We start from the raw sequence: 20,613 nt of genomic DNA, 5'->3' as shown, positions 1-20,613 counted from the left end.
CGCCCCGTCACCCTCACCCCCGTGCAGTGCTCCTGCCGTGCCCTGTCACACACAGCTGGGGTGAAAATAATCAACACACCAGGGACCAGGGAAAAGCCTTAAAATGCAGAGAAGCAGGTGTCGGTGACAAAGGAGCCCAACACGACCTGAACCAGGGGACACCAGGCCACCGATGGAAACACACCCAAACGAGGAGGCCCCCCAGAGCTAGAGAAATCCCTCTCCACGCGGGCGCCAGGAGGGGCTCCCTCAGCGGGCTGCCTGGGCCAGTGTGGAATGGGGCTGGGCTGACTGGGAAGGAAAGGTGGCCCAGGCCCGTGGGTGCTGCACTGCTCGGAGCTGAGTGGAGACCCTCTGCCCTCACCCGGGCTGGTTCCCAGCACTGGCTCCACACTGCAGGACTGCGCTCAGGCCCATCCCCGGCCCTGGCCCTTCGTGTGGTTTGCAGCTCTTTGCTGACTACACTTTAGAGGCCGAATTTGGCTGGGGAAGCAACGGAGCACAAGCCCTCGGTAGCCAGGCGCTACACCCCTCCGTGCCAAGGGCTTGCATGACATTGCAGAGTGGAGGGGTCCTCTGAGCTATGGGCCCCAGAGGAAGTTGGATCTTCCAGCGGACGCGGTTGCGCTTTCAAGGCAAGGAGTGGGTGGGGCGGAGTTCAGAGCAAACACAACTCACGTGCCAACAGAAAACACGGCGAGCTCAACTGGGACAGGAAACAGGCCCCAACCCTACGGGAGTTGAGCAACTGGTTCTAGCTGGCTGGCCAGCAGGGCAAGCCCCGGCCCCGCACTGGCATGCCCTGGCACTATTGAGGTGAAATCGCTGCAAAGGACCTTGTGTCGTAATGCCACACAACACGCGGCTGGAAATGCTCCACAGAGCCCACCTGGGTGCTGAGAAGCGTCAGAGCGGGGCTGGAGACGACCCGTTCTGGCCAGGCGTGAATGCTGCCAGGGGAGGGAAATGGGACATCGGCAAGCAATACCAGATGCAGAAAGCACAGAAGCCACAGGACATTGGGGCTGGTCCTTGGCGCAAGGCTGGCGCGGATCTGTCTGAATCGAGTGGAAAGGGTCGTCTCTTCTCCGGGGACACCGCTCACGCTGCACAGCATGTCAAGTGGCAATGGGATCCTGGTGAAAATCGTTCCAGGGGAGGCCCAGTGGCCGAAGAGCAGTAACAAGTCACGAGGGGCTCTTCGAGCTCTCAGTCCAAGCGCGCTGTGTGGAGCCCACACTAAGCCCAGGCAAGGGGTTAGCAGAAAAGCCAGGCCATACCAAAGCCCTGGCAGGCTCCAGGGAGCCATTGTGAGAATATTGCACCATGCCGCACCAGGGTTCATTGCGAGCGCCAGGTCACCGGCTCACAGACCAAAACCTTTGCGCCAACGTACGTTTTTCCTAATATCAAACCTGTCTCCTTGCTGCAGATTGAGCCCATCACTTCTCCTACCTTCAGTGGACACAGAGAACAATGGATCCCCGGCCTCTTTAGAACAGCCCTGCACGGATCTGCAGCCTGTTCTCAGGTCCCCGCTCAGTTTGCTTTTCTCAGACCTAAACACGCCCAGTATTTTAACCTGGCCTCACAGGGCAGGTTTCCAAACCTTTTCTCAGTTTTGTTGCTCTCCTCTGGACTCTCGCTAATTTGTCCACATTTTCCTAAAGTGCAGCGCCCAGGCCTGGACCCAGGACCCCAGCTGGAGCCTCACCATGCCAAGTCAAGCAGGACAATGACCTCCTGTGTCTTATATACAACGTGCCGGTCAACACACCCCGGAATGATAGGAGCCTTTTTTGCAACTGCATCACATTGTCGACTCAGATTGGATGTGTGATCCGCTTTAACCCCACATCCCTTTTCAGCAACACCACTGCCTCGCCCGTTATTCCCCAGGTCGTCATGGTACATTTGCTTTTCCTTCCTAAGTGCAGTGTTTGGCACTTCTCTTTATTGAATTCTAATCCCGCCCTCCAAAGTGCTTGCAGCCCCTCCCAGCTTCACGTCATCTGCACACTTGATACGCATACTCTCCACTCCATTATCCGAGTGATCAATGAAAACATGAACTAGCGCCGGACGCAGGACTGACCCCGGCGGGATCCTCTCCCAGTTTGAGAGTGAGCCATTGAGAACTACTCTTTGAGAGCGATCCTTCAACTGCGTGCGCGTCCATCTTCTGGTAATTTTATCTAGAGCACATTTCCCTTGTTTCCTTGTGAAAATGTCATGCAGAGCGGTGTCAGAAGTCTAACTAAAATCAAGCTCTATCACATCTACTGTCACATCCCTCACATCCTGTAGGTCAGTAACCCTGGCAAAGAAGGAAATCAGGTTGGTTTGGCATGATCTGTTCTGGACAAATCCATGCTGTCTATTCTTTATAACCCTGTTATCCTCCAGGGGCTTCCAAACTGATTGCTTAATAATTTGTTCCAGTATCATTCCAGGTATCAAGATTAGGTTGACCAGCCTATAATACTCCAGGTCCTTTTTGTTCCCCTTTCTAAAGCTAGGTACTATGTTTGCCCTTCTCCTGTCCTCTGGGACCTCTCCTGTCCTCCATGAGTCCTTGGAGATAATTGGTAACGGTTCTCAGATTGCTTCCTGAAGTACCCTAGGGTGAATTTCATCCGACCCTGCCAACCTGAATCCATCTCACTTATCTAAATATTCATTAACCTGTTCTTGCCCTATTTTGGCTTGCGTTCCTTCCCCCTTGTTCTTAATATTAATTACGTTGAATATCTGACAAAGTGGGTATTCACCCACGAAAGCTTATGCTCCAATACATCTGTTAGTCTTAAAGGTGCCACAGGACCCTCTGTCCCTCGTTGAAATCTGGTCACCGTTAACCTTTTTAGTGAAGACTGAAACAAAATAGGCAGTAAGTACCTCAGACTGCTTGATGTCATCAGTTATTAGCTCTCCTTCCCCGCTAAGTACAGGACCTCCACTTTCCTTTGTCTTTCTCTTGCTCCTACGGTAGTTAAAGAAATGCTTCCTCTTGCATTTTATGTCCCTGGCTAGGTGTAACTCATTTTGTGCCTTAGCCTTTCTGATTGTTGTCCCTACAGGCTGGTGCTGTTCTTTTGTGCTCCTCTCCTCCTTAGCAATTTGTCCATGTTTCCGCTTTTTGTAGGATCCTTTTTTGGTTTTCAGGTCACTCAAGAACTCCTGACACAGCCATACTGGCCTCTGACTAATCCTCCTGTCTTTCCTTTGCATTGGGATAGTTTGAAGTTGTGCCTTTAATATTGTCTCCTTGAGAAACTGCCAGCTCTCCTGATCTTCTATATCCCTTAGATATTCTCCCCGTGGGACCTCACCTACCCGTTCTCTGAGTTGGTTAAAGTGCGCTTTTTTGAAGTCCATTGTCCTTATTGTACTGCTCTCACGCCTTCCTTTCCTGAGATTCATAAAAACGACCATTTCATGGTCATTTTCACCCAAATTGCCTTCAGCTTTCAGATTCGCAGCCAACTCTCCCCATTGGTCAGAATCAATCCTAAAATGGCTGTGGCATGGGTTACTTCTTCCACGTTCTGGAACAAAAAGTCTTGCCCACCATATTCCATGAACTTACTGGACATTTTGTGTTTTGTACATTTCCAGCCGCTAACACCAAACCACCTTCTTGAGCCAAAGACAATTAATCATGAAGTAGCTACAGAAGAGCTAATATCAGGAAACTAGCACAAAAGACACATTATGATGAGAATGTCCAACAGAGATCAGATTCAAATTCCAGATTCAGCATTCAGATTTCAAAACAGAAAGAGGCCAGCAATCTGCCACGGTGACAGCTCTAACATCCGTCCCGTGTTATACCCACGGTGATGGCGCCGCCGCCTGTCCCACGCTGTACCCACCGTGACGGTGCCGCCGCCTGTCCCCCCTGTACTCACGGTGACGGCTCTGCCCCCCGCCCCACGCTGTACCCACTGTGACGGCTCCAGTCACCCTCCCCCGCTGTACCCACGGTCATGGCGCCGCCGCTGTCCCACGCTGTACCCACGGTGACGGCTCCACCCTCTGTACCACGCTGTATCCACGGTGACGGCTGTACCACCTGTCCTATGTCGCAACCAGGTCTGAGGCAAGTCCTAGCGGAGGAACAAAGCCCCCCGGACCAATCCCAGGAGGACAGGGCACGCCCGCCCACCCCATCCCAGATAACGCCAAACACCAGAAGCGGCACATAGGGGCTGCGAGGGGCAGAGCCCCCAGGCCTGCCCGTCTAAGCGCAGCAGAAGGAGCTGTCAGAAGGACTAGACGTGGCCGTGTGCTCCATGGCCCGTCGGTGGTGGTTACAGACGACGTCCTGCACGCGGATCCTGGCCTGGCGGGCTCTGGCTGCGTGGCCTATCCGCTAGCCAGGGTCATTTGGGGGGGGTCATTTTTAGCCAACTTCACATTTTATTGGCCCTTGATTTACCAAGTGAAGGCAGGGGTGTAATGGCAATCCCTGAAGCCAGGAGGCACCAGCCTGGCTGTGCGATGGGGTGACCCTGCGCCCGGCCACGGGTCGGGGTGGTGGGGTACACAGGCCAGTCTCTCCCCAGAGCTGCTGTCGGGCCCTTGTCCCAGAGGGGATGGCAGGGGCCGTGGGGGGCAGGGGTGTTGGCTGGCGCCCGAGTCCCTGTGTGCAGCAGGAAGGGCTGGGGGTGCGTTTTCTCATGCGCTGAGCCATGCTGGCAGAAGGCGCAGTGGAGCCGCTTCCAGGAACGGCGCGGCCTCCCACACACCAACCCCCTGCCAGCTCTGAGTCAACAGGACAACTTCCTGGGGAAGGCACCTTGCCAGGACAGCGCCAGCCCCAGCGCCCGGACCCCAGATCAACCCTGGTGAGCACAGCACCACCCCTGCCATCACCTCCAGGCACTGGAGAGCCACAGCCCCGCTGCCTCCCTCGCCTGCCGAGAGAACCTGCAAAACCCCAACCAAACCACCACCTAGCGCCAGCCTGGCCCCGCTGGGGGAGCACCAGTCCAGCAACATGCCACCCGCCCCTTGGCACCCAGCAAATGCAGCCCAGCAGGTCACAGAGAAGGTGGGCAGGAGGGTCTGCAGGGACTGGGCTCAGCTCAGCTCCCTCCCTGGCCAGCGCTGGGCTGTGGCCTGTGGGCAGCAGGGTGTGCATCGCACCTTGCATCCCCAGCTGCCTCAGTGCCCCCGGCACCATAGTCCCCCATCTCCTGCTGGTGGCAGCTCGGGTAATTCCCAGCACAGAATGCAACGGGCCCTGGGGGGGATGGAGACCTGGCCGCCTGGGTGATATTTCCTTGTCTAAAGGGGTTGTGTCCCCTGTGTGTTGTTTGCACAAAGAACCCCCCTAGGGCTGGGGGCTGGGCAGGCCAGCGATGGCCGCACCCCAGCAGGGCTCACTGCAGGTGTCTGACAACAGCCGGACCCAGGCACCCGCCTAGGGTGACCAGACAGCAAGTGTGAAAAATCAGGACAAGGGGTAGGGGGTAATAGGAGCCTATATAAGAAAAAGACCCCAAAATCGGGACTGTCCCTACAAAATCGGGACATCTGGTCACCCTACACCCGCCACAGGGAGTTTTGCCCGTGTACAGTATGAGCGAGGAGCTCCCGATGCAGCCCGAGGGGATCAGCTGGGGCAAAAGGGGGACACCAGGACCCAGGCAAACCAACTGCAAAGTCCCCAGGCTTGGACCCTCTCCCTGTGGTGAGGCCCCCAGACTCCATCGCTCACATTCACCCCGTGTCACATGATAGGTCATTAACCATCGTTAATTAGCATCTCCATTCGCCCTAGCGGCTCCGTGGTGAGGCAGGGTGGTGGAGCTATGCCTGTGACCGATGGGGAAACTGAGGCACAGAGCAAGGCCGGGACGTACAGGTTCCTGCATCGATTGTTTAGGCCAGAGGGGCTCATGAGCCTCATCCAGGCTGACCCTGCCTGGCACAGGCTGGAGACCCCTGCCCAGCGAGCCGGCCTCAGAGCTGGGAGCTGAAACCAGGTCGGCCTCCCCAGTCTCTGCTCGCTCTGCCAGGCAGGGGTGAGCGCAGGCAGGCCGGGGCCCCCGTGTGCCCCGCAGCCCAGCCCCTAGTGCAGCGTGGCCGGGCGGCGATTAAGCCCCCCTAGCCCTGAGAGATGGCAAAAAAGCCTCAATGCTGCTAAAAATAGTCCCACCGCAGAGCGATGGGGCAGGTGTGTGACCAAATCCAGCCTAAGCAGGGCTCAAGGGACGGGCTTAGTAGGGATCAGAGGAGCGGGAGGGTCTGCCTGACGCTCCCTTCCCTCCCTCTGCAACCAGGCTCATAAGGCGGCAATGCCTCGAGCCCCGGGGCAGGAGCCTGCGAGCCAGGGCTCCTGGTTCTGTCAGTGACGCCGGGCAAGGCCCTGGACCTCTCTGTGCCTCAGTTTCCCCCTCTGCACCCCCTGCCTTGCGGGGCTGTGACAAGGCCCTTTGTGGCCCCAGGCTGAATGGCCGAGCAGGGCTCTCGCCGGCTGCCACAGCCCACCCATGAGACCCAGTGTGTGTGACCCAGCCCCTGCCCGGTGTGAGGGGCTGGCATGAGGCCGTCCCCTGCAGACGAGCGACCAGGGCGAGGCGCTGCAGTCACGGTGTGTCTCTGGCGACACGGTGTTATGGTCCCTAACCTGGAACACCGGCTAGTTAACCACCCCCTGGGCTCAGTGCACTTGGGGGGGGGAGTGTGCACATGGCCCCCCTCCACACCCAGACACGCCTGTGCAGCGCCGCCGGCCCCAGCTCCCAGGGAATCAGCCGTGAGAACCAGCTCTGGGAATCCGGCCTTTTCCCGACGGCTGTCAGCAATTCCCTGAATACACCTGCAGTCGGGGCCATCCCAGGGACAATTCCCAGCTCCGTGTGTTGTGCCCGGACCCGGCGGTCACATGGGCTCGCTCCCGGCTCCGGACGGGATGAGTGCAACTCGCAGGATCGGGCTCCCAGGAGCAGGTCAAAATGGACGTGCCACGAAAGCGCCCCTGTGCTGACTCCGAACCCCCATCGCAGGGATGGCCATGAAAAGAGCAGCCGGGGAAGCTGTTCTCAGCGCAAACCTCCCACCGGCTCTGCTTCCGAGCTGCGTGGGGAGGGGGAGCGACGGGGAAGCAGAGCTCCCCCTGCGCCCATGCGGTTCCACCACTTCGGATGCCCAAGCCCAGCTGCCTGTGCTCAGGGCGCGGGAGGAACTCAAACAACCCTGCAAGTGCCTGGGAGTGTGAGGGTTTGCACGGGCTCGGGGGCAGGTCGCTCACGCCCGTGCGGAGCGTCTACACTGGGCGTTTGCAGCAGTGTAGCACGGCGTGGGGAGAAGCCCTGTGCATGTGCCGGCCGCAGCGCAGGGATCCTGACGCTGGCCGAGCCCTGGGGCCCACCCGAACGGATCCATAACACCGGGCGTCTACAAAATGTTCCGAGGCCACAGAGCGACTGGGGGGGCGGGGGGCTCAAATGTGGAATTCGCAGCCCCAAACAAGCGTGTTTTCATCCAGACCCCCCCTCCCCCCGTTCAGCGTTTGGTGAGAAGTCCCTTGGCCCAGCCCTGGCTAGAGCCCCCGGGGTAGGTGCTGAGCCCCGCATTGCCCCGAGCCGCTGGGCACACCCAGCAGGGCCATCCTGCCAGCACCATGCATGCGGGCAGCCCAATACAAACACCAAGAGGTCACCCAGCCCCGTCTCGGCCCCACCGCCTGCGCCTCCCACCTACCTCCATCCACTGGCCCTGGGACTGCATGAGCAGCACCACACAGGGGTCCGACTTGTTGAGCGTGTCCCGGTCGAGCAGGTGTTTGCAGCTGACCCGCAGCTCCACTTTGGAGACGCAGGTGGCAGAGACCACCCCCAAGGAGGACTGGGACGCCAGGTCTGGGAGCTCATTCATCCTGGCGGCGGCGGGCTGGGCAGGGTCCTTGCTCGGAGGAGTCGGTGGTGGGACGGACAGGCAGAAGAACGTGGAGTTAAGATCTGGATTTGGGGGCAAAGAGCATCCGGGGCTGTGATGGGTGGAGACGGGGCCCAAGGCAGCCCCGGGAAGAGTTATGGGATGAGGGCTCGTTCCAGCCCAGAGGAGTGCAGCCTCTCGGGGCAGCCGCCAGGGACTCTCCTGCTAGACGGGCTGGGAGTCGGGCTGGGCACCGAGCCCTGTGGCAGAGAAGAAGCTCAGGTGAGGAGGGGCCAGCCCCAGTTAGCCGGTGGCTTCCGATTTGTTGCTCGCCGTCACTGGAGTCTCTGAAACCTGCACCTCATGACTGTGGCCTGCAGGAGGCGCTACCACCTCCAGAGCCAGCCCAGCCAGCTGCCAAATGAAGCCAATTAGGGTTTATTTCCTCCAGATATTGACGAGTGAGGATGTGTTGTTCTTTCCCTCCAGGCAGTGCCCTGCTCAGCACTGGCCCCGGCTGACCCGGGGGCACTGGTTGCAGCACGAACCCCCCCTCCCTCTCTCCCGGCTTTGAGTCGCTTGCGTCCTGGCGAACGGCGGCTCCGCTTCACGCTCCTATGGCCTCTGCCCGGCCCTCGCGCTGCCCTGGCCAGCGGGGAAGGCTAAGCCGCTGCTTTCATCGCGTTTGCCCAGGGGCGGGGGGAGGAAGCCAGGAGAGACGCAGGCTGGGCGGTCGATGGGCTCGGCTGCAAAGTCAACAGCTAAATGGAACCCCCCAAAAAGCGTCTCGAGTGGGCGGCAAGGCGGGTTCCGCAGCAGCGAGGGGTCGGCTGGAGTCAGCAGCAGACAGCCTGGCCAAGGGGGCCGCCGGAGGAATTGTCCAGGGGCGTCTGGGCCTAGAAGCAGAGGGTGAAGGAGGGATCCGCTGTTTGGCCTGGGTCAGTGTCTCTTGTTGGATGGCTCGATGAGCACTGGGTACCCGGGGTTCTCCGCCCCCGTTCCTCCCGGGGGGACAGGCGCCGGGGGTTGCTCAGCGGGGTCACCTGCAGGGTCCAAGAGCACAGACAGGTTGGATAAAGGCCAGGGCCCCTGGAGGGGAGCTGATCCCTGAGCACAGCCCCCTCTGTCCCCAGGCACACTCCAGGGGCAGGAGGGAGGGACCAGTGGCGCAGGGCAGGGAAGGATCTGAATAGAAAGGAGAGAACCATGCACCCAGCCCCCGCCCGGAGCTGCCTTCCCCTCTCCCCCAGCCAGCGCCATGTGACTGGCACGCCAGCCTCTCCTGGCAGGGGCAGGGCGGCACGGCTCAGCACAGATGCCCCGGAAGGGAGGGGGCAGGTTGTGTGAGCGCCAGCGAGACGCCGATGGCGGGGATTCAAACCCACCCTGCTGAACAACAAGGGGCAGGAGCAGGGTGATAACTGCTCCCCCCGGCAGGCCGCCCACGCGGGAGCCACGTGCGGGACCCCCTCCACCAGGCCCTCGGCCATAGCAACCCAGGCCAGGCACCCGCCAGTCCTGCCTGGGGCTCCTCACCCCGTTCTGCCCAGGCCAGAGAATCCCCCGCTGCCCAGTCAGCCCAGGGCACCCCCCACCCCCAGGGGCTCCCTAATATGCCCCCCCCCCGCCAAGCGGCAAAGCCCACGGCGTTGCTAGGCGAGCCCAGGAAGCTCTCCTCCCTCCCCGCACGTTGCCATGAGACTCGGCTGAGGGAACAGCTGGCACGGCTCTTCTGTGCGCTGAGAACACCGAGGGCACCTCGGAAAGATGTCCCCTGGGGCCCGGGGCACGGACACCCTGGCTTCACTCGGCGACGCCTGGGTTCAAATCCCGCCACACATCCCATGTGACAAGGAGCCCTGGGGCCTGGGGACACGCAGCTCCCTCCCGAAATCACCACAAAACTGATCACCACAGTCTCTGTCCAAGAGCCGCCCAGGGCTGGGATAGCAGGAGGCTGCAGATCGGGAGTGAGGGGCACCGGCAGAGCTGGGGGGGGCAGCACTGGGCTAGCAGGGGCTGTGGGTCGGGAGTCAGGGGCACCGGCAGAGCTGGGGGCGGGCAGCACTGGGCTAGCAGGGGCTGCGGGTCGGGAGTGAGGGGCAGTGGCAGAGCTGTGGGGGCAGGGTTGGAGTAGCAGAGGGCTGCGGGTCGGGAGTGAGGGACACCGGCAGAGCGGGGGGGGGGGGGGTCCGGGGCTGGGTTGGGGGGCGGCACTGCAGGTTGGCGTGGGTAGAGCTTGCCCGGGGTCTACATGTACCTCCCAGATGAAGGGAGCCTGCAGCCTTCCAGCCTCACTCCCAGAGCAGGCACTGGGGCGGGCAGATGGCGAGCGGGCACAGGAGCAGTGTATCAGTGAATCCAGCACAGGGGGTGGGAGCCATTTCCCCGCGGCGAACCGGAGTGCTCAGAGGGGAGGAGACAGGCGAGGTCCCTGGCCAGGGCCCTGCGGACGTGGGGAGGGAGAGAGAAGGTGCGATGGGGGGGGGAGCAGCTGGTGGAGATGAGCCACTTGGGGCCACAGTGACTGGTCCTGGCTCCAGCCCGGCCGTGCTGGGTGCACAGGGCACCAGGGAGCACCGGGCGGTGGCTGGAGCCAGAAGGGGACGCGGTGCCCAGTTAGCGGGTTCCTGGGGCCACAACCTGCCCCTGGGAGGTGCTCCTGGGGACCACGGTCCCTGCTGCTTCTCCGGGTTAGTCCTTGCTCCCTGGGGGGCTGTGGGAACCTTCGTGAGGCCGGAGACCCCCGGGGGCCAGGACCAGCACCGACTTTGCCGGAGTTTGGGACTAGAGGCGAATGCCATGTGCAGCACCGGAGCTGTTCCTGCAGGGCCCAGCGGCTGGGAGCCCAGGGGAGCGTGGGGGAGAGGAGCTGGGAAGAGCAGGATACTGGCCAATGGCAGAGAGCTGTGGCGGGAGGGGACCTGCCTCCCCCCTCCTGCATGCCCCTTCTTACCACCCCTCCCCTGGGGACAGAGCCCTGCCCTGTCCCGGGTAACCCAGCCAATGCTGGGGGTGAGCTCCCTTTCCTTCCCTCCCCACCTCCGCCGCGCAATGGCTCCAGTCAGACTCACCCCACGCTGGGAGTCGGGACCCTTCAGATCTCAGTGCCCAGCTCGGCCAAGCCCCTGCTCCCCCCCAGCCTCCCCCCGTACCCCCCGGGGGCCCGCCCCCCCCCCCCCCCCCGCCGCCCCACGTCCCCACCGGGGCCCCGGTCGCGCCCGCCCCCCGCCGCCCCATGTCCCCACCGGGGTCCTCCCCCTCCCCCTCCCACGCCTCCCCATGTACCCACCGGGGTCCCGCTCCCCCCCACGCCTCCCCGTGTACCCACCGGGGTCCTTCTCCCTCCCCTCCCCCACCACGCCTCCCCATGTACCCACCAGAGTCCCGCTCCCTCCCCGTGTAACCACCGGAGTCCCGCTCCCACCCACCCCTCCCCGTGCACCTGGGGGATGCCCCAGGAATGGGCTGCACCCTGGGCTCAGCAGGACTTCGGCCGAGGGCTTTGCCTACCCGCAGCCGTTCCCAGGCTGGCCCGGCAGAGCCCAGTGGGCTGTGCGGGGCTGGCTCTGTGGCTCCACGCTGCTCTCTCGCCCTTCCAGGGGTTGCCAAAGTGCCCCTCACCCTGGCGCCCGGCCCAGCCCACCGTGCAGACTCCACTGCAGCCGGGATCTGGAGGGGTTTCGCTGGCCCGTGGCTGTGCCCAGTTGGCACAACGGGATGCGCTCGGCATTTCCCCCTTGCTCTCCGGGGAAACATGAGTGAGGGGGGCAGACGGCATGGGGACCCCGCAGGGCAGGGAGAGGCAAGGGGTCTCTTCCAGCCCCAAGGCCCCTGCCCTTGGCACCCAGCCGCAGTCTGTGGCTTTCACGCGCTCGCTCCTGCACACTCTGAGTCTGGGCTGGGACCCAGAGGGGGCCGTGCCGCCCGGCGCCCGGCGTTCACAGACTCGCCAAGTCGCAGGCTGTGGCTCTTTGTGACAAGTGGCAGCTGCTGCCAAAGTTCGCTGGGAAAGTTCTGTGGGCAGCGGCCCATTGCCCTGGCACACGGCGTTTGCCAAAGCCCCCGGGAGCCTCCCCCTGCCAGCTGCACCCGCCCGGCAACTCCCCAACTCCTTGACAGCCCCGCTCACAGCCTGGGATCCCTCAGTCCCAGCCCCTGTTCTGCTCCCCCCACCCGCTCACCTGCTTGTCGGCCCCAGCTTTACTTCTCTCTGCGCTGCCTCCTGGACCCAGCGAGTGCTCACACCACGAGCATCCTCTGCCAGCCTGAGCCGCCGTGCCGCCAGCCACCTCCACAGCCTCTGACTCAAGCTGCAGTTCATGAGTAAAACCCTAAGAGGGAGACTAGCAGCAACTTTTAACTGCTTCGCTGCCAGCCCCAGCGCTGCGCTGCCAGGCTCGGAGCAGAACTCAGCTCAGCAGAGGGGCCGGCCAAAGAACATTCCCATCCGCTGGGTGGATCCAATCCGGCGGGGACCTGATCGATGCACCCTCGGGGGCTTGGGGAACGAGCGGACGCAATCGCAGAACCATTAGCAGTTACCTTTGAGGACTCCCAGCGGACGGGCGAGGGCCCAGAGGACCGGAGAAGGGCAAACGTTGTACCTGTCTTTAAAAAGGGGGAACAAAGAGGACCCAGGGAACTATCAACCGGGCAGCCCGACTTCCATACCTGGAACAACTTGTTAAACCATCAGTTTGTGAGTCCCTAGAGGAGAAGCGAGTTCTAAGGACCAGTCAGCAAGGGTGTGCCAAGAACAAATTATGTCAAACCAACCTCAGATCCTTCTTTGCCAGGGTCACAGGCCTAGTGGCTGGGGGAAGCAGGAGACGTGGTAGACCTTGGTTTTAGTGAGGCTTTTGACAGTCTCATAGTAAACTAGGGGAATGTGGGCTAGGTGAAATGACTAGAAAGTGGGTGCACAAGTGGCTGAAAGACTGGACTCAGGTGAGTTCTCAATGGTTCCCTTCAACCTGCCTTCAGCTAGGGAAAGGCTGGTGGTAAGGACGACGGGGATCAATTGTTCTCCATGTCCACTGAAGGTAGGAGAAGTGATGGGCTTAATCTGCAGCCTGAGAGACTGAGGTGAGATACACCTCTACCCTGCTGTCCTCGGGAGCCAAAAAATCTTACCGCGTTATAGGTGAAACCGCGTGATATCGAACTTGCTTTGATCCGCTGGAGCGTGCAGCCCTACCCCCCCGGAGCACTGCTTTACCGCGTTCTATCCGAAGTCGTGTTCTAGCGGAGTAGAGGTGTATTAGGAAAAACTTCCTAACTCCCGGGGGAGTGACGCACTGGAGCAGGGACCACGGGAGGCTGGGGGGTTTCAGAACAGGATGGACAGACCTCAGTCTAGGTTTACTCAGCCCTGCCCCCGCGCAGGGGCTGGAGACGGTGACCTCTCGAGGTCCTTCCAGCCCGACACTCCCAGGATTCTGATTCTCAGAGAGGCCTCGGTGCATGGCAGCTCCGGACTCACGTCCCACCAGACACAGCCCAGAGCAACTCCTGCCCTGCAGTGCTGGGCTTGGGGGTGGCAGGCCCCCCCGGCCAGAGGGCGCCATGCTCTGCTCCTTGCTGCCTGGATCACAGCCACGCTCCAGAATGGCCCTGTCCCATTGGAACCCACAATCCCACATGCTCCAGTTGGGCCAGCACTGACCCTTCTGGCCATCTCACCTGGGGCTGGGCCATCCCCTCTCCCCTGCCACCAGTACCAACCTCCCATGCTCCCGCCCCTCCCCAGCGTCCCCCTGCTCCCGGGCCGTTTCCAGGATGAAATCCTGCCATGTCTACAGAAAAGGCACCTGGGAATTTTGCAGGAACCCCCCCGCCCCATGAGGCCACAGCCCCCACGCACTGGCACAGGTCACAGGAACAGGCCTGGGGGGTTCGGGCTTTTCCAGCCAGCTCTGCCAGCCATCTACCAGTGAACGCTGCATTGCAGCCCCCTCCTGTGTCATCGTCCCACTGTATCGCCAACCTGCCTGCCTGCACTGCCCTCCCCTGCGGAGACGCACACGTGTCTGGGAGCTGGCAGAGCTGACTTAGGAGAGACGATGAAATTAGCCCATATTTGGAGCTATTGGAATGCAGATGTGGCTAAGGAACATGGTGACTAAGGGCGTCGCGGGAGCTAATCCCCAGCCTGCGTGGCAGAAATAGGGCACCCGCCTTTCAGTGGGGCATGACGCACGCCAGCGAGAGCTCTGCCGGCACCAGGGGCGACGCTCGCTGAGATTGACCCCGACAGCTTCTTGCAGCAGCTCAGCAGGAGTGAGAACGGCACATTCAGGGATCCAAGAGACAGAGGCCATCCATCCCCATGCTTCAGCCACCAGCTGGGGTCAGGAAGCAACAGCACCTCACCATACAGCTGGTGATGTAACTCCTTCCCCTGGAGCAACAGCCATTGGTCGCTGCTGCAGGCAGGGTCCGGGGCCCATTGGTCCTGGCCCCATGTGGCAGTTCCTGTGCCCTCACGCCAGTCTGCATGTCACAACGCACAGACAGGCTGCGTCTACCAGGCAAATCCCCCCGCTCTCCCACTCCTGGGGGCGCAACAGAGACCTAGCGCTGACAGGCACGGGGATGTCCTCTAACCCGGCTCTGATCAAGTCTAGGTCACAGCAACGCCAGAGCCCTGTCTGCACTAGTCCCCCACTCTGCTGCGAATGCCAGCAGAGCTGCGCAGTGCTCGCAACAACGGGGGAGCCCCCGGGGCGCCTCCCACAGGCCAGGCCCCAGCACCGGGCAGCCACACGGGGGCACAAAGGAACCCGGTCTGCTGATTGTTCTGGCCTGTAGCACTGTCACTGCTGTTCACCTGACTCCGGGCACAGGAGCAATTAATGCTCTCTGCGCACTTGCTCCTGGCCCAGGTGCCTGCCCAGTGTCTGGGAGCCCTGCTCCCAGCAGGCAGCCAGCCAGCCCCAGGCAGTACTGAAACGGACGCTGGATGAGGCGCGGGGAAGCCGGAAATCCCATCATTTCCCTATTTCATGTAATGGAAGGACATTAGTCAGGCTGCATGATCCAGGGTGGAAACATCGCGGGCAGGATCTAGTGGGCGCTGCTGCCTCTTGCCCGCACCCTGGGGGCTCCACCCGCCTGTGTTTGCACCAAACAGACCCCAACACCAGCCTGACCTTGTAGCCAAGCTCGTTACCCCAGGGCTGGTGGGATCCAGCAACGCCCACCCTGGCGAAGCCCTGCTGGAGCCCCTGAACGACCTGCCCCCTGCATTCCCCACGGGGAGCCAGTCTGCGCCCTCCAGAACGAGAGACTCCAGCAACGCACGGTGAGTGTGGGACTGGGGCACGGCCGTGAGGCTGCGTGGTAGGGCAGGGGCTGCCATGCCGTCTGGGAGCTCAGGGCCGGCTACAAGAAGCCACGTGGGCCAGGTAACAGAGTCAGGCTGAGCCAGGCCATCCCCCTGCGCTTTGCTGACTGACAGCGGCAGATGCTCTCAGCTCTGGCCCGGCCTCTAGGGGGCACCGTCGCACCCCCACTCACTAATACTGGTGCTAGGAGCACGCAGCTGCTGCCCCATCCATCCCTGGGGCAGGCTCCCCCCGCACAGCCTCCCAGCCACTGCCTTGCAGGCTCCCTTCTCAGGCCGCACTCGGGGCAAGGGGCCTGCATTTAACGTGGCCCCTTTTATTAAGGGGAGTCAGAGGAAAATGGGCTCTCAGCCAGGGGGCTGCCCGCTGAAGCCCGACGGCGTCCCACTCGACCCCAGCCCATCCCCATGTGCCCTAGGGCTGGAAACACCACTGCTCCACTCCAGTTGGGGGGCACCCAAGGGACCAGCTCCGAGGCACCCAGAGGACCCTCCGGTGCATTCTGGGAATGTGGGCGTGGCCCATGAGACCCCCCCCTCCCCACACCTGCAGCCTGCCTCTGCACCAGTCTCCCCTTCTGAGCCAGCTGGGTCCGTGTTCATGCCCATGAGAGACCAGAGCCAGGCCCTGGCCCAGGGAGCCTCTGCCAAGGGGGGCAGCAGCTGAAGGGCCTGTGGCCGGAACCAGAGCCGAGCTGTGCCGGCACAGGACGTGAGGAAAGATCCCTGCCAGGACAGCACTGGGCTTCTCCGCCTCGCCCCGCACCTGCCAGCCCCCCATCAGCCTGACGGCTGCCTGTGAGAATCCCCACAGGGGGTGGGCAGAGCCCCCCTCCATCCCCAGCTCACCAGAGCGCTCGAATGGCCCAATTTCTGCCGGTAAAATGGTTTTATCTGCCTTGAATTTGCCTTCCCCGCCGGGCTGCAGAGCACAAAGCTCGGCCTGCTAGTAAATCCTCGGCTGGAAACGCAGAGCGCACCGGGAGCCCGCTCAGCGCCTGGAGTTAAAACCACCCTCGCCCAGAGCACACAGGCGCTGGCCGGCACAGGGAGGCCTACGGGAATTCGGCATTGGCGAGCGGGGCTGGCCTGACAGTCCCCGGGATGCGCGTCTCCGGTTTATGCCCAGCCATGGGACTGCAATGGAAGGGGGGCGGTGTGGGGGGAGGAGGGAGGCCATGGACCGTGGCTCATTGAGGGGCCAGCGTGTGGGAGGGGTCAGCACCAGCCCACGTGCCTTAGCAGTGAGTCCAGGCCCCCGGAGCCATTGCACACAGGCTGCCAACGGGCATCAGCGCTTAGCAACTGGGGTCGCTCTCGCTGAGAAACCCCTGCCCCATTCCCAGCCCCACGCGGGGCCTTTTCCTGCTTTCACTAGTAACAGAAACCCCAGGCCTGAGTCCCCAGCACGTTAGTGCAAAACGCCCTTTGCAGGGCCCCTCCCTGCTGGTGCACTAGCAGAGCAGGCCAGCCTGGAAACAGGCACAGCTCCATGGCTGGGCGACACCTGCTCTCTGCCTTGCTGCCCCTGCCTGCTAGGGGGTCCCACCTCTCCCACCGCCTGGGGCTCCAGGCAGTAAGTGGGCGTCTCTAGCAGGCAGGGGCAGCGGGGCCAGCAGCCGCTGAGCCTGGGCATCTCCCTGCAGTAGGTACTGCCAGGGCCCTGGCCCAGCCAGCACTTGCACAGGGCTGGAGTGGAGAACAGAGAGCCGGGGTGGGAGCTTTATATCTGGCGAAGGGAGGTCTTCTGGCTAAAGCTGTGGACCGGGCTGTGGGGTGTGTGTGTTCAGGACTCCTGGGTTCTTTTCCTGGCTCTGCCCAGGCTGCCCTTGTGTCCCACCCCCACTCGGTACAGGGGGTTGTTACAGCAGGAAGCCCGAGGGACTGGTGCCAAGACGCTCATGCAGCATCGCTGGCCCGCTGGAGGAGCTGCCGCCTGCCTGGGCCAGGCTGGTGTCTGGAGCCGCTGGCACATGGCCCCATGTCCCAGGGGAGCCAGCCGGCAGGTTAATTAAAATGAACGGCTGTAATTAGGCAAATGGGACATTGCTGCTGCAGAAATTACCTTCCTCCCAGGGCCTGTCACAGCGCTTGGCGCCTCGGCCTCATTGCCCAGGACTCGGGTCAGCGCTTTGTGTGGGGGGCCTTCTGGCAAGTCTGGAAGAGGCAGGTTCTTGTGCTCAGTCTCCGGTGCTGGCTGTGCCCCCCCCCCACGCACACACACGAGGGGGGCAGGCAGCCCTGGCACCACTGGCTGGGAAGAAATGACAAGTCCCAAACTAAATGAACCCTGTGAACCACCAGGGTGACGTGGCTCAGCATAGCTGGGGGCAGAAGACGACATTGTCCCTCCTCTGCCAGGCACCCCAAGCTCCACGCGAACCTCGCCCTGGGCTCCCAAGCAGCTGGGAGCTGGCAGGGTTTTCAGGGTAGCCAGGCCAGGGGGTCCCCCTGTGCTCTGGAATTCCCCGCACCAGCACTCACTTGTTAGGCAAAGGGAGGTTCACGCAGGAGGGGGAAGGGAGGCTCCAGGGCTGGGCATGCGGCTATGCCAGCCCTGCTAGCCAGGCTGCGCTCTGGCATGTGACTAAGTTTCCTCAGTTTCCTTCTCTGTGCAAGCCCCGCTGCCTCCCTGCTGCTGCTGGCCAGGTCGGTGCCAAGGACTGTTAATTACTAACTAGTGCTGCTCATGTGAGGGGCATTCCCCGTCCCCCAGCCCAGCAGGGGAAGGCAGGGGGGCTGGGGCGCCAGGCTGGAGGCACCGAGCTCCCTGTAAACTCCATTAGGGACAGGGAGCCAGAGCAGACAGGGAGGTTGGTCTTTCTGTCCTTCAGTCTAGCAGAGATGGGGCAGCGCCTGGGAGCCTCACGCTGCCCGGTGCCGCAGACAGCGCCAGGACTCCTGGGTTCCAGTCCCAGCTCTGGCACTGAGTCACGGCAGGACCTTGGGCTGATGTTTTCACAAGAAAGCTCAGATTTCAGGTGCTACCTTAAGACACTGGCCCAGCTCCTCTGAAAAGCAGGTCTGGGCCTTGCAACTAGCACCTCCACTCAGGCGCCACTGCCCGTGGTCCCTGGCTGGTGAGCGCCCGCTGAGGGCAGTTAGTGAAGGTGCAAGCTGATGTGGGTTGGAGGAAGACTCTGAAGGAAAGGGGGGAACGAGGCATCTTCAGCAGTGAGAGTAATTCACCACTGGAACAACTTACCCAGGGTCAGGGTGGCTTCTCCGTCCCCGGCAAGGTTTAAATCCGGATGGAGGTTTTTCGAAGAGCTCTGCCCTAGGGATTATTGTGGGGGCAGGTCTCTGGCCTGTGCTGTCCAGGTCAGACGATGTGACCACAACGGTTCCTTCTGACCTTGGAATCTAGGAACTGCTCGAGTCCAGGGTGGACTGGCGCTGGGATCCCTGCCTCCACAGCAGCCCAGTTTAGACAGATTTCCCCCCGTTTCAGAATTTCCAAGGGGAAGAGCCAGCTCTCGCCAGCGACCCTCTGCTTCCCCTCGTTCCCTTGGCAGGCTCAAAGCCCAGCCCTGAGCGGCTGATGGAATGGTGACATCACAATGCCGCTGTGATGTCACACAGCGAGGGGGTTTCTGAATGGGCCGGGGGGCGGGGAAGAGCTGCTCTGACGGCACGCAGGGAGAGGGGAATGCAGGAGAGCTCACACCAGCGCGGACCCTTCTCTGGAGAGGGGACAAGCCCCACACTGCGCAGGACGAGCCACCCACATGGTCCCTGCTTTCCATGCAGACACGGGGCCACCATGAGCCGTGTTTTCATTGTGGGGTGAGTGCTTCTGTGCAGGTCTCTCAGCTCTGGACTTGTTATGCAGCCAGCATCCCCAGGGCCTTCTATGGGCTCTCCCCCAGCACCCAGGGGAATTACTGGGTGTCTCTGGAGTCAGACAGTGCGTGGGCAGTGCAGAGGGGCCGGCGCAGGTGCCCCGGGAAGGGGTATGCTGCCTGAGGTGCAAACCATCCCTGCTTTATTAAAGCCAAGGCCAGCAGGGGTTTGATGCCAGCTAAAGATTTACAAGATGTACGACTCCTGCGTGAAGAATGATATTAAAACCCAGACCTCATCATCGAGCCAGGCTCCTTGGAGGCAGCGCGGGGAGGAACCATCAGCATTGTTCAATTAAGATCCTATTAAAACGTGCAAGCCCTGAGCTCTTGGAACCAGGCTGACGAGAAGCAGAGTGTCCCAGACCAGGACATGTCTTGCCAGAGGCTTGGGAAGGTCAGGCTGCCCCCCTCACAGCTGTCCTACGTGCTGGTCAGTCACTCGGCCTCTCCTTTGCAAAGCCTCTGAGAAGTCGGGGCCCACGGCTGGAAGCTGGGGTGACTGGCGGGAGACTCATTAGGAGGCAGTGACCAGAAAAGCCGAGTGAGGAGGACAGCAGCGCTCAGGACACTGCACTGGGGCAGCTGCTGCCGTCACCCCATAGGCAGCCCCACTGCCAGCAGGCGCCGCGGTTAAACCTCTTCCATGTGTGACTGGAGGGGCTGCTCGCCCACCCTGGCAGCCTGAGCCTGGGCTAAGCACACTAGGGCAGGGGGCCGTCCCTCCCGCGCCCCCAGCCTGCTCTCTGTGCACTGCGAGCTGCCAGCGTTCCAAGAACAGCCCTTCACTCAACCCCCAGCAACCCAATTTCCAAGCTGACTGGTGCTGCAGAGTGCGCCCGGCCTCACACCACCCGCTAACCGCTGCTGCTCAGGGCCAGCTCAGTCTGGCTGCAGCATCCTTCCCTTGGGCCTGGGCTGCCCCCAGCCAGACATGGATTGGACACGGCCGCAGCCCTGCCCGAGCTTGGCCCCTTCCCTCCGCCTGGAACCAGCACAGCGCTCCAAGGCGTGAACGGACACAGGAGGGGCAGGCTAATTAACCTGGCCGGCCTAGGGTGCGCCTGCTACTTACATGAGCTCCAATGAGGCCCGGGAAACGAAACACGCAGCCTCGGGCCTCTCCCATACACCGCCCCCAAAGCAAGTGGACAGAGAATCAGGCGCGGGGGGGGGGGGGAGGGGGCCCGTTCTGCAGACCCCTTGCGCTGCGAGCCGGGGGAAAGGCTAATAACCAGCAAGGGGAGTGGGAGCTTACAGCAGATAGCCTCAGCCGGGACACGCAGAGGTGCTGAGCATCACAGGACAAGGGCTTAGCAGGAGGCCGCAGGTCCCTGCTCCCACTGCAGGGCTCTGCTAGATGCCCAAGCAAGCAGCCGGCACCAGTCTGAACAGCAGCACCTCCTGCAGAGATCGCAGGGAGGAGCTGGCCACGGGGCTCCCAGCTCCCTGGCAGACAGGTGGAGCATCCGCCCCATCAGTTGTTCTGTGTGGTCTGGTGGTTTCTTTAGCAAGTTTATCCCTCTGCAGAGGGCG

At 61.9% G+C, this 20,613-nt stretch overlaps 1 protein-coding gene across 1 annotated transcript in view; it reads right to left on the bottom strand.

Annotated features, from left to right (window-relative positions):
* Positions 1–7,887, bottom strand: part of LOC112103467 (copine-7) — a 33,272-nt gene extending 25,385 nt beyond the window's left edge. Inside the window, exon 1 of the mRNA XM_026663631.1 lies at positions 7,714–7,887. Within this exon, the coding sequence (XP_026519416.1) occupies positions 7,714–7,887 (174 nt within the window). The remainder of the gene's footprint in view (positions 1–7,713) is intronic.
* Positions 7,888–20,613: the final 12,726 nt, after the last annotated feature.

The sequence above is a fragment of the Terrapene carolina genome, unplaced genomic scaffold (assembly GCF_002925995.2).
Source record: "Terrapene carolina triunguis isolate 2854851 unplaced genomic scaffold, T_m_triunguis-2.0 Scaffold33891, whole genome shotgun sequence".
NCBI lineage: Eukaryota > Metazoa > Chordata > Testudines > Emydidae > Terrapene > Terrapene triunguis.
This window is presented reverse-complemented; position numbering and strand designations above follow the sequence as displayed.